Genomic DNA, 18,671 nt, shown 5'->3' with positions numbered 1-18,671 from the left:
GGCTTGGTGAAGTCTCTTATATTACTTTGCAAAACGGGAATTATGTAGTGTACTACATCATTTAATAATCTTCCATGAAGCTCTACAAGATTTTCCTGGAGAGTAAGTGCTAAGGAAGCTTTCCTACACCTCAGGGACTAGTATCTTTTCTCCTTCTTGACAATAAGAACCTTGTAACAGTGCCTCCTTTTTCCTATTATCAGAAATCTCAAAGCCAAAACAGAACTGTGCAGACACAGCTAGCGAGCTAACTATGAGTTGGAATCGACTTGATGGCACTGGGTTTTTTGTTTTTAATCTTATCTTCCCATTCTCTTTATATTTCACTGGTTCTAATTTTATTTATATGTTCACTGAGAGTTACGTTATTGCTTTGTGAAACATATCCAATTATAAAAACTTAAAATACTTAATGGTTTAATGCTGAAATCATTGCAATCCCAAAATTTAAAAAAAAAGAAAAGAAAACCCCTTCTTTGTAATTCTTTGCCTTTATTTTGCAAAGAGGGTGGAGGCTAGCAGGTTTCACCCTTAATGATTTTAAGTTAGCCACTTAATTCCTATGCAGAAACATTGTTTAAGAACAATTCCTTCCCCTCCTTCACAACACCAAAAGAAATTTCTTATCACAAGATATGTAAATTTTATACTATTTTAAATCTTATGGTTTAGCAATTATACTAATTATGTTTAAATAACAAGCACATTCCATACCTGCTGATAAGCCATGTTGAGAAACAGGTACCTCTCTGACCTTCTCATTGGTAAGCAGAGGCTGTAGGCAACATGGACAGCAGCGAAGAAAAAACTTAGTAATCCAAGCTGTTTTCTACACTGGAGCCAGGTCTCCAACCAAGGTGGAAATCTCCTATACTTGGTGCCATAATAAAGCTGATAAGCAGCTGCCAAGAGACCTGCTAGATATACTAGGGACAGCAAAGTAATGGCAACTATGGGCAAGGTTTTATTCACAATCTCAATAGGAATCTTGTAAAAGTCACTCTGCTGGTTTCTCGCATATGGATGTATCACATCTCTGACAAAGGAATAAAGGAAGAAAAATGTGGCCAGGCTTATGGCTACTACCACTGGCCCTCTCCAGAGAGTAAATAGTCGCAGGGGTAAATTTTCAATCTCCCTGGCTGATGACAAAGATCCCAAGTCAATGGGAACGAAATTCAACTGACGAGCAAGTTCAATAACCTGTTGTCGAGCTTGAATATTGTTGCTACATATATAAACCTGCAGAAAAAAAGAGAAAAACTCATCATTACTACTGTTGTTATAAACATGCCAAGGCCTGCATGCTCCACTTTAATCTGGGGAGCATTACTTGTGATGACATCTGAATGATGTAAATTATTAAAGTTAAGAAGTTAAAGCCTTTATTAATTTACTAACCTATTATTATCAACCTATTTATTAACAGGTTAAAATAGTATCATAAAAACAACCAAATCTTTGCTACATGTGATGACATGAAAATAAAAGGTACAGAAATCTAGCTAGAACCTGGGGTTGGGGAGTCCTCAGAGGAAGGCAGGCAGAGGGAAAAAACGGTATGATTTCCTGGGCCATGTGGTTTGGTGGCAGTGACAAGGCAAGGTCTCCCCTCCAGTGGTCCAGGTCCAGGTGGAACCTGAGCAGCTGGCCACTCCTCCCCACTCCCTACCCCCATTTCTCTAATGACTCACTCAGGAAACAGGTCAAGGATGGGGCTGGCTCCCCCAGCTTTGTTTCTGGGCTGTGGTTCTAGGACTGGTGATCCTGCCTAGCAGACTGACTGCAAGTGCTGCCCTTTACAGACGTATATAGGAAGAGGAAAGATAGGCACTGACTCTGAGTGGTGGCATTTGCTGTTAAAACCCCTAAATTATATCATAACGCTGTCCTAGTTATATAATTTCTCTTTATACTTAGAAACCAATTCACTAGATGTCTCTGAAAAACCATGGATAATCTTGGTATATTATTATATTGGTCAGTATATAATAATTCTTTCATTTCTAAATGATGACACATAACTGGTAAGGAAAAAAATGGCATTATAAGGCTTAGTAATTACCATTTTCTAAGACTAAGATGTTACTTCCATTGGAACTCTAAAGACATGATGGATGGGGGTGAGGCTGGGCTTTTAAAACTACGTAATATTGTTGTTGAGATTTCAACAAACATTTTTTGAGCTCCAAGTTTACTGATGGAGTGAATCACTGTTACTAATGGGTAGGTTATCTCACTTAGGGCTAGAAAAATATTGCTATAAAGCCTCCAGGTAATGTTTGGTGAAAACAAACTCTTAATGATGTTTATACAAGGGCTCTAAAATAGGGAACAGTAAAATATCTGTGTGCGGAACTTATTTACCTAGCGATGCCAGTGTGGAGCTCTTTAGATTGTTAATTTTAGCTAAGAGTAGCCAGATAAATGACAAATCCTATGCTATTATGTAAAAGTTCATGAGCTTTTCAAATGAAGTTTCTTTTATACTAAAGAAACAAGGAAAAGCACTCTAATTTATTACAGTGTGACAATGGGGGAATAATTTTTTTTTACTTATTTAGAAAAACTTTAGAAAATTACAAAATTTTATAATAAATCTAAAAGTATAAACCATTCAAATTAAGGGTACAAAGACTATAAAACACAAATGGAACTATTTCTGTAACTCATTTGAAATTTACTCACTGTTTCACAACACTTTTTCTGTTTAAAAAGTTAAAATTATTGCAAATATAAGTAAAGGATTAAATCAGGTACATTTCACAAGTACCAGCTCTAATTTGCAAAACTTGGTAGATGTGGGAAAAAAAGAATAAGATTCAGAAAACCCTCTAGGAAGGCAGAAAGTATATATTCTTTAAAGGACTTGAAAGTGAATCATTATCACGGCTCTGATATGCAGCTACACTGATGAATTACAATGCCTAAATTTATATTCTAAGGCATCTAATCAGCTGCTTTGTTGACAAAAATAATAAATTTTATCATCACGCTTAATTACAAAGGCACAACCACGTCTTTAAAACATTTTTAAGGTGCTGTATTTATTGTACATGTTTACTTATGAAGACTCTCAGTCTACCAAGGCATCGACAGGCTCCCCGTCTGCTTTATTCTCCAGTTGAACTAAATAAAGCACTACCCATAGAGTCCCATGCTGAAAGAGAACCTAAGAAATCTACCTTCCCACACAGATGAAAACCTACACTTAAAATTATACTATTTAAAATTCTATGAATATTTAATCTATGTAAAATAAGAAGGCACTTCTAAAGCACTCTTACTCTTACTGAGGATATTAAATGCTGTTTCATACAGAGATGGAATACTGTGTTACGAAATAGTACAAGGAAGGAAAGAAGAAAGGAAGAGAGGGAGCGAGGGAGGAAAAGTACGGGATGGATGGATAAAATGGTGAAGGTAAAGAAAAAGGCCTGTTTGCTACTGTTTCTATTTTTGAGGAAGCAAGGACAGACTCAATGCACACTGTGTGTGCAAAATGATAATCATTGGAGAGTGTCAGAATTTGGTTTTTAAATGTCTGATCATTGTTTAGCTATTTACAAAATATCAGATCAAAATTTTAAAAATACGTACCTGCCGGCTGGCATCTTTAGGTCCTAACTGAAGTGCCCAAGCTGAGATGACATTAAATCCTTTGACAATCAAGGAATCTGGGAACAATGAAGCCAAATATTCAGCATTGGATTCTGGATATTGATTTACCCTCATGTTATTGCTAACATCAATCAGGATTTTACCCACGAGCAGATGTCTCAAGTCCCACAGGGAGGTATAATGTTCTCTGTGTATAGCAACAAATATTATATTTGTTTTTGTTAGGGCATCTTCATGATGAGTGACATCTACTACATGAGGAAAAAATTCAGAAGCAAACTTAGGATTTCTACTTCCTATGACGACATGATAGCCACATCTAATGAGTCGAATGGTCAGGGATTTGGCAAAATCCCCGCTTCCAATTACACCGACGGTAACCTTCCGTGCATCTTTGATACCATTTATGCCATTAGGCAGAAAAGTTTCACTAAGGCTCTTAGGACTTCCCATCATGGAGATGGATTCCATGACAAGGACTCTTCCAAGATCACCAGGAGTGTCCTAGGGAGAAGAAAACAAAATGGTCATCAATTGTTTACTACTAGACATTAAAACTTTCAGACGTTATAATACTGTTCCTCATTTTCATAGGTAAAATATTTTGTCAAGCTAGAACACAAAAAGACATAATTTGTAAGCTAAAAAAGGATCTCTAAATAGAAAAGTCAACTGTCACAAAGGTGATGTGCTACGGCAGGACTTCGCAAACTTTAACGTGCACATAGGTCACCTGGGAATCTTGTGAAGCCAAAAATACCCCCTGAAGTCTTCTTAAAATCGAACAATAGTTTAGCTTAACTAGTAAAGAATGTCTGCCTTGAGCAGTGTGCTTTATAGGGGATCAAACTGACAACAACAACTCAAAAGATTAGATAGGAAACTAAGGTAGCAGTGAGTGTTAACGGGAGGGACAATTTGGAAAAGGAGGATGAGAGTGGTTGCACAACTTAGAGAATGTAATCAGTGTCACTGAATTGTACATGTAGAAATTGTGAAATTGGTGTGTGTTCTGCTGTGTATATTCTCAACAACAAAAATAAATTATATATATAGAAAGTAATCATTTAAAAAAAAAGTCAAGAAATTAAAATAAAAACTGCAGATTCTGAATCAGTAGGTCTGGAGTGAGGCCCAGATTCTGCATTTCTAATAAGCTCCTAGTGACACCAGTGCTACTGGTCTGTGGATCCCTCTCTGAGTAGTAAAAAAGGAAAGAGACTCAGGTTTTTACCCAGAGCTTTTTTTTTTTTTAAACATAGTTTTAACAAGCATGAGTACCCAGTTTCGCAGCAGATCCGAGGCAGCAAATCAGAAATGTTGCTCTAGCAGAGAGAAGGACCTTGATTTGATGAGACAGCTCACTCGATGACCGGAGACGAAAAACTACAAAAAGCAAAGAACTGTTTAAACCAAAACTGACTAGTGTCAATTTGAGGGTAGAGATAAACTATCCTATATACCTCAGTCGGACGGCACTGGGTTTGGTTTTTGGGTTTTATACCTCAGTCGCTAGTGACGTTGAGTCAATTTATGAGAGAAAGGTACAACAGCTAATGAAAAACTCCTGGCCCTTAAAAAAGTTAAGTAATACTTTAAGAAAAATAGGGCATCAAAATATACGAAAGGATTAATTAAATACCATACACTTCTATCATTCACCCTAGATCTATAACTTACTGACAAAAATGGCTTTCCATCAAAAAGCGGACTAATACTGTATTTATGGTCTTAAATTGCACAACACTTATGAAATCTCTTTCTCCTCCTTTTACTTATTAGCTACATAGAATATGATGCAGTTGTTCCTGGAAAAAATTGTCAAGTTATTTAAATGACTAACATATGAAAGTTTTGTAATAGGTAGTAAGTTGCTCAAAAACACAAATCAGATTGCCATGAATCAGTGTGGCTGCTGGGTCTAAATGAAAAATACTTTTCCATTCCATCCTCATTGCACAATTTCTTTTATGTTAATAGCAGATGTGGATCGCTTCGGAAGATTTGATGAATTTTACAGGCACAGGTTGAATGTCTCAAAAAATATACTTTGGGAGTTTTTACCAAATGAAATTTGAAGTTACTGCAGCCAGGAAAACTTGACTTTCTACCCAAGAAATAGGTCACATTCAATGACTCACTAATACATCCATAAATCAATCTTTAGAAAGATAATAATAATCTTTAGAAAGATGATTATTTTAGAAAAATCATAATTAGTTATAGTAATAATAGCTAATACTTACATAGTAAATACTATGATCTAGCTCTGCCCTGTACTTCACATTTATTAACCACTTGAATCCCCAAAACAACCCTACAGACAGGTGCTACTGTTGCCATCCTCACTTTGCAGGTGTGGAAACTGAGAGTTGCAGAAGACAATTTACTTGCCCAAGGTCTTAGAGAGTGTAATGAGGGAGCCAGGATTAGAACCTAGCTAAGGCACGTATCATTTGGGTGCATGTAAGGAACTTAAATGGGAGCTGTGGTAGTACAGTGGTTAAGTGTTCAGCTGCTAACCTCAAGGTTGGTGGTTCGAACCCACCAGACATTCCAGGGGAGAATGATGTGGCAGTGTGCTTCCGTAAAGATTTACAGCCTTGGAAAACCTGTGGGGCAGTTCTGCTCTGTCCTATAGGGTCACTAAGAGTAGGGATGGACTCAACGGCAACAGATAAGAAACTTAAGAAAAGGAATATTCTTTGGGTATGGTGGATGAGGTGCAAGAGTTATGGTTGTATTTATACGAGAGAACCATTCCTCCTTCTTTGGCCATTTCATTGCTCCTCAGAGTTACCTAGTGATCTTAATGTCTAAGTCAGACTCTGGGAAAGTAGAAAACTCACCATTTTTTAATCTAGTACATACATTTAATTTCACGAGACACCTTTCAAGACAGAAGGGTGGTAATTATCTACATTTCCCTTAGAGTGCTCCCATGTACCCTGCAGGCCAGGCTGGGAGTCAGAGGCATCAGGGCAGTGCTTGATAAAACTGTCAACATCCCTCTGGAGACATCTTTGGTTATCTTGGGAGTCAGGAGTAGTTAAAAGAACCATAAGTCACAAAATCAATGGTCATCCCATTCAAAAACTAAGGGTGAAGTGACCAACTTACCTACCATTAATCACATATGTTATCTAAGTACGAATAGAGAGGATAGACTCACACAGATCAACCCAAGTATCCTGTATCCCAGTCCTGAGTTCTTCTGAATAGGCACTGTAGCCATCTCCCAATATATTAGAATTGTAAAATCTTTTTAATCTATAAACCATGATCATCAAGGCCTTTTCAAACTAAAAAGAAAACAACATCAGTTATATTATAAACCGAGTTAAAACTCCTGTAAATCAGAATGTGAACATGTAAAAATACATCAGGATCTAATAAGCGTCACCTATATGGCCCTTCCCCCTTCGTTATACAATGTATTTCATACGTGTTAATGAGTGACACTGCTCAAACATGTTCGAGCCTTATTCACACTATTTCTAACGGCAAGGTGTAACTGAATCTTTTAATGGTGTGGCTTTGGCTACCATTAGAAGTTAGCCTAATAAATGAGACTCTTTTCACTAGTTTTAAGGAATTTAAGCATCCACGAGAGAAAAAACAAAACTAGCCTTTGATGGATCTGAGAGATGGACTATCTTTACACTGCTAAAAGGCATATAATACCTTATGTTTATGTCCTATTTCATAACTCAGAATGTTTTCATATATAACATTATCTTATTTAACTCTCAATGGCTGTATAGTACATATTATTATGCCCATTTTAAAGATGAGCAAACAGAAGCTCAGAGAACTTTAGCGACTTGCCTAAGATAGTACAGTTTACAATGACACAACCAGGATTCAAAGAGTCTTCTAACCTCTGTTCATTCTAAAACTGCAGTGCAAACATTATGTGTGCAATTTTAAAACTGGTTAGCATCTCCAAATATCACTTGTAACTATATTTTTAAAAAACAATACTAACTTTAAATAGCTAAAATATGAATCTAAGTTCAAGATAGTTTTGTAAATCCAAAATTATACATTTGTTTCAGCTACACAGAAGATAAAATATGATGGAAACATTTCTCATTTTTTCAAACAAAATTAACCAAAGATCTAAGTTTATTAATGTACAAAACATGATTGGTTACTGTATAATTCTTGAAGAACCCCAGATAGCAAGCCATGAGGACTCTGTAGACACCGTGAAGGTAAGTATGTTTTTTAGTGGGGAGTGAAAAAAAAAAAAGGGCTGCGAAGTGTGTCTGTATCTTCTTTGACTCACCTAAACATAGACCTAAGAGCAATTCATCTCCCAGAAGCTATGGGAAACTATTCAGTGCTCAGGCACTGGAGTAAAACTTCATCAGTTTATAATTTGCTAATCTAGCATTCTGGATCATTTGGCTAACAGCTGAGCTGAAGTTCTTATTTATGATAGCAATGAAAAACAGGGTTATAAAAAATGAATAATGATAACATCTGAGAGATGTTTACCAATTTAAGAAAAATTAAACATCTTACATTGTACATTTCCAAGGAATGATGTAACTGAAGCCTAAGAAAAATTTACTCTACTGTGACCCAGCATGAATTTATCCAGACCACTGTGTGCTTCGTACATAAGAGGTAAAGGGCAAGAGAAGGCATAGTTCTCACCTAGTGATTACTCAAGGAATTTACACTCCAGTTAGGAAAGACAGGATGTGCTTAGAGTCAAAAGCAGAGAAAAACCTCACATCAGCATATAATTTAAGAACTAGATTGTATGGTCAGAGCAAAGTTACTCTAGAAGATCGGTGGGGAAATATTATATCATGTTCTCTTATTCAAGTTTTACATATGCATATCTAAATCATTTATATATATACAAAATCATCTCTAATCTACACAGAACATCCTCAGTCCAAGTTGATGACTGCTCCTACAGATTCATTTTAGCTTAAAACTGCTGTTGTGTGCTGTCAAGTTGATTCTGACTCATAGTAACCTGCAGAGCAGAGAACTGCCCCATAGGGTTCCCTAGGCTGTAATCCTTATGGGAGCAGATTGTCAGGTCTTTTCTCCTACTTCTGGCAGTCAACATGTCCATTTTTTAAAAATAAAAGAAAGCGATAGACGACAGTTGTTTTAGTTGGCAATCCTATATAGATTCCAATTTTTTTTTTTTTTAAGTTATTCGTCTGTAAAATCCCCAAATCTGAAGACTATGTCTCTGGTAGACGTTAGGAAGCTGTGTTAAAGTGCTTGTTAAGCCTTCTGGAGAAAAAGCCTATTATGAGAGAGGAGGAAAGCACCCAGGAGCAAGGCCCCTGCAATAAAAGACATCTGAGGTTAGGTTAAGCAGTACTCAAAGGGTAGGGACACATTCTGGAGATGAAATATCAAATACTGCATTCTAATTTTCTTTAAGTAGGTGACAATTTTTACTTTCACAAACTTTGGGCTGCACTAAGATAAGCCCTAAATACTCTTGGTATTTACACAAACAAAACCAAACTATTTACTTATACTATGATAATAAATGCATTTCTTCGGGGGGGGAAAGGGTTTTTTTTGTTGTTGTTGTTGGTTTTGTTTTTTGGAAGTTCTTAAGCCCTTCAGAAAACCCTAAAAGCAAAGTTGCAATTCTGCTTGAGAAACAAGAACATCATTCCCTAACACAGTGGCTCTTAAAATGTGGTCCCCAGACTAGCAGCATCAGCATCACCTGCAAACTGGTTAGAAACGCAAACTCTCAGGTTCCACTCTAGACCTACTGAATCAGGAACTCTGGGAGTGAGGCCTAGCAATTTGTGGTTTAACAAGGCCTTCAGTTGATTCTGATTCATATTAAAGTTTGAGAAAAACTGCCCTAATGTAATACAGTCCAGCCACTATTCACTGTTCGTTTGAATATTAAAATCCACTTTAGTCAGACTATTAAATTCCGTTGCTCAGCTGAAACTCTTGGGTAATTGGTATGTATCTTTATTTGAAAAGAATTTTCCAACAATAATGAGTGTAGTGATTTAAACTATATAGATTTATTCTTTGAAATTCTGTTAATAAATTATCACAATTATAAATGATTTATTAGTATTTCATAGTCGAATCTGAATCTTTGTGTTCATGCTTTATAGAACCAACCAAATAATTCTCACAAAAGAAATACATACTTATGTTATAGCTCAAGCTTGACAGACTAGTTCCAAGCTTTCTAAAAACTCACATAACCAGAACTTTAATGAGAAAAATGAAAAAACAAGTAATTTCCAAGATATTTCCCAGGTTTGGTATGTATGCAATGTTTTTACATGGATATGATTCCAAGATATTTCTAGATCCTAAGTCATTAAGAAGTCCTGGTGGTGCAGTGGTTAAAGCGCTCAGCTGCTAACCAGCAGGTCAGTGGTTCAAACCCACCAGCCACTCTGTGGGGGAAAGATGTGGCAGTCTGCTCTCGTCAAGATTTACACTGTTGGAAATCATTTGGGGCAGTTTTACTCTGTCCTACAGGGTCGCTCTGAGTCAGAATTGACTGGACAGCAACAGGTTTGGTTTTGGAGCCTTGGTGGTGCAGAGGTTAAAGCACCTGGCTGCAAACCAAAAGATCAGAGGTTCAAACCCACCAGCCACTCTGCGGGAGAAATATGTGGCAGTCTGCTTCCATAAGGATTTACAGCCCTGGAAATCCTGTCCTATAGGTTCACTATAAGTCGGAATCGACTTGATGGCAGTGGGTTTAGTTTGGTTACATCACCAAACAAGATTTTATATGTATATGAAACTGCCATTACTGGGGCAGGAAAGTACTCCCAACTAAAGTTAGGAAGATTTTCAACAACAAAAAAAAGGGCTTCTGGTTAAATCTAGGTTAGTCTAGGAATTCAATTAATAAAACAGCAACTTTATTACCCAAGGACTTAAATACAATTTTAAGATCCTCTTCAATAAATTAAAACAATGTCCTCCCAACATATCCCCACACATTTGTCTCCTATGTATGCAGCAGAGAAGAATCCTGTACACATCCCTCCATCCACCCTACAGGTGTGGCCTGCTTACTCAAGTAGAGTTATGTGTCCTGTGTATACCTGACCCTTCATAACACCGGATGTTAACATAACCAGGGAGCGTGTCTAAGATAACGCTGGGACTAGTGGCTACAAAGGTGCCCTGGTGGCACAGTGGTAAAGCACTCAGCTGCTAACCAAAAGGTTGGCTGTTCGAACTCACCAGCTGCTCTGCAGGAGAAAGATGTGGCAGTCTGTTTCTGTAAAGATTATAGCCTTAGAAACCATGAAGCAGTTCTACTCTGTCCTACAGGGTCACTAGGAGTCAGAATAGACTCAACAGCAGTGGGTTGTTTTGGTTTTAGCATCTATAACCTGACTGGAATAATTTCCTCATCTGATAACCTTGTTGCAGATGGTACTCTGAGGTAAGGATATGTATGTTTATTGACCAGCAGATACCATTTTTCTGTGTTGCAGTAACTCAAGTGTAAACAGTCTGCTGTGACAGGCCTGGCATTCTTGCCTCTACAGAAATCCATTTCCCTGATTTCAATGCCACATTATATAAAAAAAAAACAGGTTACAAATGTCTGCTGTTACAAATGGCACCAAGTTGACACATATTTTTGGGGGACACAATTCCATCCATGACAGGGACCAATCCACAAAGATGATAATGATACTTACCTATCCATCTACTCAGCCATCCCCATTCACTCACCCATCCAATGTCTTATAGAGCCCTATCTACCAGGTATTTGGCTAGGGGTTCACACTCCAATAACTGAAAACAGGCATTGGATTCCTGAATATATAATCAATAGGATGTAATTATGAATGCTGAAGCATACAAGTAACATAAAAAACGCTTTGTTGAAGCATAATTTACATATCATAAAAACTTACCCATGTTAAGTGGACACATCAATCATGTTAGTAAGTTTACAGAGTGGTATAACAATGACCACAATCTAATTTTAGAACATTTCCATCAATAGTAGTTGTCATTAATAATGTCCTCTTTAAAAAAACTCTAATTCTCTTGATGTCCTGAAAACCCCACTGGCAGGTAAGAGTGTGACGTGAGTTTTGCTGACTCCCACTTGGCACTATGGAAGTCGTGGAGGGGCCCGTTGTTTTTTGGTAGGTGGAGGCAGGGTGGTAACCTGAGGGCCGTCTCCTTCCACAAGGGTCCGGAACAACTTACTAAAGCAGTGGTTCTCCACCCTGGCTGCACATTGGAATCACCCGGTGAGGTTTAAAACATATTGATGCCTAGCTACACACACACGCCCACCCCCCCCCCCCCCCCCGCCCCGCCAACAACCAGGTTTTCATTTAATTGGTCTGGTTCAGCCTGGGCAGCTTTTAGAAATCTTCACGGGTTTACCAGGGCTTTAAAACGGTTCATTCTGGTTCGAACCCCTGGTGAGAAATTTGCATTTCTCCTACATCTAGGGCAGAATCATTAGCATCAGCTGGGAACTTGTTAGAAAAGCAAATTTCTTAGCAGGGCTTCTAACCAGAATGAACCAATTTGAAGCTCTGGTTTTAATATCCAAGACTGAAAACTACTAAAACATTCAGGATTCAACCTAATACTTATTTTGGTATTTGGAGATAATAGATGAGGCTTTTTGATCCTCAACTGTGTCCATTTTTACATTGTTGTTTGTAATAATAGTAACACTAGGGAGATGATAACTTCCCTTGAATACAGAAAGCTGAAGAATATGGATGTGTGGTCCCTTCCTCTTTCTGACTCAGGCAGCAACAGTGCCAGAAGGTCCACTCACTATTTTGCAATTTCCTCTCTTCACTTCCTGGGAAAGCAAAGTTATTTCTTAAAATGTGTCATTCCATTGTATAGCACACTTTGTTCCTGTTGTTTCAAAACATTCAAAATCCAGAATGTTCCAGCGACGGTACTTCTTTCGCTCTTACAAGAGGCTCCTTTCTTCAGTTCTCCAGGCATCATAGGTCCTGTTGACCTGGCAGAAGAGTGTGCAAGTGTACTGACTCACTCTGGAACAGTGCCTGCCAAACTTTAATGTGAGTATGATCAAATTTTGTTAAAATAAGGATTCTGATTCAGAAAGGCTGGGGTGGGCTCAAGAGGCTGCATTTCTCACCAGCTCTCAGGCGATGCCCATGGTGCTGTTCCACGAGCTACACGTTGCCTAGTGAGGTCCTAAAGTCTCTCTACCTTTTCATCTGATGTTATTCACAGATAATGCAGATTGAATAGCTGAGGAGACAGTGCCATTTATAGAAAAGTTTTCTTTTTCTTTAATTGGCCTGGTTCAGGCAAAACGATAGGTCTAAACTTCAGAAATCGTCTTGATTCTCCGAATTTGTTTCCTTTTCAAAATGGAAGACAAGTAGTACTTGAATCCTGTAGTCCCTTCCAACATGAAATTCTTTTGTTTCTGAGTCTTCAAGCTATATAATAACGGTAGTATCACACCATTTTATACTTAACACTGTGACACTTCAACTTAATAGTTCAATCTTAATGTGTAATTTAAGTAGCATATAGGCTCCTTGAAAATTCAACACTGTAGTTTTCTTGAATGGGCATTTGACTTGCTAAAAATACATTTAACACTTGAGAGTGTATTATGAAGGTAAAGGAATTTAATTACACGTTTTTTTTTACATGGACTCCTCAAGATTTTGAGTTGTTAAAAGAAGGATTTCCTTAACACTCCTCTAGCTGCCTGACAGCTGTTGTGCTATATTAATTTTGAAAAATAGAACCTAATTTTTTTAACATATAAACACCTAGGACTTTTTAGTTACTGGATAACAGTAACTTTAAGGGGTTGTCCTCAGAGATTTTCACATTTACAATCTACTGATTTGTTTGGTTATCAAGTTGTAAACAGTTAATGCACCCAGCTGCTAAACAAAAGGCTAAAGGTTTGAGTCCTCCTAGAGGCACCTTAGGAGAGGCCTGTCAGTCTGCTTCCAAAAAATCAGCCACTGAAAACCCTATGGAGCACAATTCTACTCTGACACACGAGATCCTCATGAGTTGGAATCAACTCCAAAACAACTGTTGCTGTTTGACTTTTTAAATCAAGGAAATATAATTCGCCAGGGTCAGGAGTGAGGTAGGTATAGTCTTTCCTTTGCAAAGCACATCTGAACCATTCTTCTTCTCTCCTGCAAATACCCAACACTTCTGAGGCTCACAGCAACTCATAATACCCTCTCCCCATCCTCAATGCTATCACCTACTGAATTCTAGCTTATCCTCAATCTCTGGAGACTTTGGCCTCCAGTACACACATGGTCTCTCTCTTTACCCCAATAGCTGTCATTCTTCTCCAGTACTTCTTCATCCAATGGACCATGGACCTCTTGTTTCCTTCACTTATTCATCAAAGGCAATGACTCTTTGCCTCCACTCCATCTTGGTCACTCTTGGGTCACTCAAGATACCTCCAAGCACTACCTCCTAACCTTTGAGCAATCTTAGTCAAATATTCACACTGATAATTCTAGACATCGAAAGACATCTGGTCTATGATCCCACTACTTTCTCATACTCCATTAACCTCCTCCTGGTTTCTCTTTCCACTTTACCCAACCTAGATTCCACTGTGTATACTTACAGTCACCCCTTTGAAAAGGGTGACTTGTTCAACTCTCAACTCTCTTGTTCTCCACCACATTCATCTGACAAAACTCCAGTCCCGGAAGAACTCAGCTATCTGTTGTCTGTATCAGCATCCAAATGGGTGAAAGTTGCTAAAGAAAGATCAGACAACTGAGCTCATTAGTTTTTCCTTAAATATACAATCACCAACTTCACCTGTCAAAGGCCAGTCTGTCCACTTCTATTCAGGAGACCCTCCCCTTCCTCCTCCCAAGGGGCATTGGTTATGCCTTTTCTCTGAGACATCTCAAACTTAACAGGTTCAAAACTAAACTGCTTCCTATGCAGACCTGTTCCCACTCACCCCAAATTTCCTCATCTCAGTAAATGGTATCAATACTCACTCACCCAGTTGATCAAGTCAGAAATCTGAGTCATTCTTGAGTCCTTGCTTTCCCTCACTTTTGACATAAAACCATCACCAACTCTTGTTCTCCACAATATTTCTGAAGTCTTTCCACTAACACCAATCTAGAACAGGTGTTTATCATTTCTCACCTGCACTCTACAAACATCTCTTAACGGGTCTCCCTAATTTCTCCTTTGACCCTTTCTAAACCATTCCCCACAGTGCAGCTAACATCATCTTAAAATGTAAATCAGATGATGTCACTCCCCTCCTTAAAAATCAATGGCTTCAAAGAAGTTTCCTGAATAAACTGAATGGTTTGAAGGCCAGCGTAGCAGGGGCAGGGGTCTGGGGACCATGGTTCCAGGGGACATCTAAGTCAATTGGCATAATAAAATCTATTAAGAAAACATTCTGCATCCCACTTTGAAGAGTGGCATCTGGGGTCTTAAACGCTAGCAAGCGGCCATCTAAGATGCATCAATGAGTCTCAACCCACCTGGATCAAAGGAGAATGAAGAACACCAAGGACACAAGGTAATTACAAGCCCAAGAGACAGAAAGGGTCATGTGAACCAGAGACTACATCATCCTGAGACCAGAAGAACTAGATGGTGCTCGGCTACAACTGATGACTGCTCTTACAGGGAACACAACAGAGAACCTCTGAGGGAGCAGGAGGATGCAGACCCCAAATTCTCCTAAAAATACCGGGCTTAATGGTCTGACTGAGACTAGAAGGACCCCGGTGGTCATGGCCCCCAGACCTTCTGTTGGCCCAGGACAGGAACCATTCCCAAAGACAACTCGTCAAACATGGACTGGACTGGACAATGGGTTGGAGAGGGATGCTGATGAGCAGTGAGCTTCTTGGATCAGGTGGACACTTGAGACTATGTTGGCATCTACTGCCTGGAGGGGAGATGAGAAGGTAGAGGGGGTTAGAGGCTGGCAAAATGGACATGAAAAGAGAGAGTGGAGGGGGAGAGTAATTGGGATTACACAGCAAGGTGTACGTAAGTTTTTACGTGAGAGACAGACTTGATTCGTAAACTTGCACTTAAAGCACAATAAAAACTATTAAAAAAAAATCAATGGCTTCTAGTTGCACTTAGAGCTAAACCCACATTCCTGACCATGACTGGCATCGTTAAGGTTGGGTATCAACTTGGCTGGGCCATGGTTCTCAGAGGTTTGGCAGTCGTCTGATGTGATCAAGTTCATGATGAGATTTGATGTAATGTGATCACCTCGATGATGGGATCTGCTGTGAGCAGCCAATCAACTGAAAGGGAGTTTCCTTGGGGGCGTAGCCTACATCCAATACAGGGGACTCTCTGGCAAGGCTCCTAGACTTTTGCTGGCTCTGGATCCTACAGCTGGCTCCTGTATGTCTGAGCTCAGATTCTTGGGACTTGAGCTAGCAGCTTACCAGCCATCTTACCTGATGATCTTGTGATTCGTTGGTCTTTGAAGCCTGCAAGCCAGAGCCCTGTTGTTTGATTTGCTGATCTTGGGTTTGCCAGCCCCTGCAGCTACGTGATTCAGGAGAATCCTACAGCCTGACCCACATGGACCTTGGGAAGTTCCAGCCTCTACAACCGCGTGAGCCATTTTCTTGATATAATTCTCTCTATATATATTTATACACTTTACTGGTTTTGCTTCACTAGGGAATCCAGCCTAAGACAATGACTGACCAGTCCTGAACTAGCTAACTCCTGCTCACCTCTCCAAATTCATCCTAACTCCCTGTGGTCTTGCCATACTGTCCTTTCAGCACCTGGAGCAGAAAAGACCAATCACTTACCCACCTTTGGGCTTTTGCACATGCTGTCCCTGCATCTCTTTAGTAGAATAATTCACTCCAGTTTTGTATTTTTGCTTTTTTTTCCCTCTCAGCCCCTGTTAATTTTCCTTTGTTACCATTTTCTATAATTATTTCCTTACTGGTTACTAGTCCCCTCCCCAAGAAGAATGTAATCTGCCCCTTAAGTGCAGAACCACGTTTGTCTTGTTCATCACGGCCTAGCATAGTGCTTGTTACACAGTAAATGCGAACGCAATAAATATTCTTTGTTATTGAATGCATCAAAAATTGTCGAGACCAAAAGAAACGTAATAGGATTCTAAGTCAGATCCCACTTTTTGCTGATTAAGACATGTAGCTCCAGAGGGACCAGGTGATGTTCAACGTCATGGTTACTGGCCAGGCAGGGAATAAATGCATCTCCTGATGTCTTGACTTTGTCTTTTATCACAGCTACAGTCCTAGTCTTTCAAACTTCTGGTGTATCCTTTCTTACTTCCTAATTCATTTATAATTCGTTCTTTAAAAATTCATCTTCATCTGTGCTATTTTTTTATTATTAAAATACAATTATGCTCATTCACCACAAGTACATTTTATATGGCACCACTATAATAAAAACTGATTTGGATAAAGCTTTTCATTTCCTTCCAGCACAAGTAGCTCAATTTATCATTACTGACATTGTCTCATTCCCCTACCCCAAAAGGCTGACTTTGGCTAAGAGGCAGAAATGTGCAGCCAAACCAATGACAGCATATGCAGTTCAGCTTATATTTCTAAATATTCTGCAAATATCTAGGATGGATATTTTTCTTCTTTAAATAGCTTTTACGCTTTGAAGCAAAAGAGATGCAGAGTAAAAGGCTTAGAGAAAAGAAAAAGAAGGAAAATAAAGAGCAACACAACGAAAAATAAAAAGGGAGAAAAGTGTGAAAGTGTGTGTGTGTTGTGGGGGAAGCTGCTGAGAGAGAACAAAAAAGGTTCCTAGCCTTGGGGACGTTAAGGGGCCTAGAATGCAATCTAAGTCATGAGGATGCGGGTAGGAATATGAATTCTGTTTCTCCCACCTTCTCTGACAGTGATGAACGATAATTAACCATGGCCTGGAATAAGTTTTTCCATTTAAAAACTAACTGCCTGAGAGTAAAAACTGACACCAATCCTTCTCCATGGGGTGGGAGAGATAATAAATGGAAATCTCTCGACAAAAATTCTCTTTATCTCTGCTCTATTTTAAGAGCAAGATTTTTAGGGCATAATTTTCAACAAGTTTTGTCTGAGGCTGAACACAGGGCTCAAAGATAATTTAGGACACTCAAAGAAGAGGCCAGTTGCTTCCCAACACATAATGGCCTAAACACACCACCGTCACATTATTGGGTAATAAACAAAATGACTACTAGAAATACTTAGCTGTTTGCAAAGCAGCGCTGCACCATTTATCTTCAATGAAACGCGCTGCACCAACCCAAGGTGGTATATAGTCTATCAGGGAGGCGAAGGTAACCTGTGCCTGTCCTTTCCCTTTGGAGCGCATCCTACCTAGGACGCTGTCTCTCCTTGCCCCCTGGGCCCAACCTCAACCTCAGGACTTCCTGGGAGCTTGGGGAAGAACAAGAGAGACAGGAGAAAGACTCGGTGGAACGAACGCCCTTTTGCACCCCTCCCACTCTGCACCCCCACCTCAAGATGCCAGGAGATCAAGGAACCCTGCCAGCTCAGGGTGGACGCCTGCAGAGGGCGCGGAGTCCGAGGAGGATGGATGCAGCGCGTGGCGCCAACAGCATCTAGACCCTGGACTCCGCCGCCGCAGCCACCTCGTCCCCGACCTGCTCACCTCCGGCCCTCCGTGCCCAGGCAGGGGCGAGCGTTGAAGCTCTCCGTGCTTGGCGCCGACTCTCTAAGGGCCCGCCAGGGCTCCAGGGCCTACGGACTGCACCTCCGACCGAAGGCTGCGGGGTGGCTGCCGCGGGGGCCGCGCTCCTGCCGCTCTCGGTCTCCCGGGGCTGGATCAACGAGACAGTAGGGAGGGAGCGCGGTGCGCGGAGGCCGGCGTCGCGGGGACGCGCCGCAAGGGGCGCGCATCGGGAAGGCGCCGAGCCCCGAGCCCGGCCGGGGAGCGCGGAGAGGAAGGGGGCGGGGGGAAGCCGTAGAACGCGGGGGAGGAGTCGGGGAGCTCGCTGCGGGGTCCCAGGAGGGCTCGCGGGGAGCTGGGAGAGT

General features: G+C 40.0%; 1 protein-coding gene across 1 annotated transcript in view; it reads right to left on the bottom strand.

Moving 5' to 3' along the window:
• The window catches only part of STEAP2 (STEAP2 metalloreductase), a 28,563-nt gene extending 10,166 nt beyond the window's left edge, over positions 1-18,397 (bottom strand). The window contains exons 1-4 of the mRNA XM_003407157.4: positions 18,289-18,397; positions 4,903-5,007; positions 3,601-4,125; positions 715-1,242 (exon numbers count right to left, since the gene is read on the bottom strand). Coding sequence (XP_003407205.1) covers positions 715-1,242; positions 3,601-4,092 — 1,020 coding nt within the window. The 5' untranslated portion in view covers positions 4,093-4,125; positions 4,903-5,007; positions 18,289-18,397. The remainder of the gene's footprint in view (positions 1-714; positions 1,243-3,600; positions 4,126-4,902; positions 5,008-18,288) is intronic.
• Between the last annotated feature and the right edge of the window lie 274 nt (positions 18,398-18,671).

Source organism: Loxodonta africana, chromosome 8, assembly GCF_030014295.1.
Source record: "Loxodonta africana isolate mLoxAfr1 chromosome 8, mLoxAfr1.hap2, whole genome shotgun sequence".
Lineage (NCBI taxonomy): Eukaryota > Metazoa > Chordata > Mammalia > Proboscidea > Elephantidae > Loxodonta > Loxodonta africana.
Note: the sequence above shows the minus strand (reverse complement) of the source record. Positions and strands in the feature narration are given on the sequence as shown.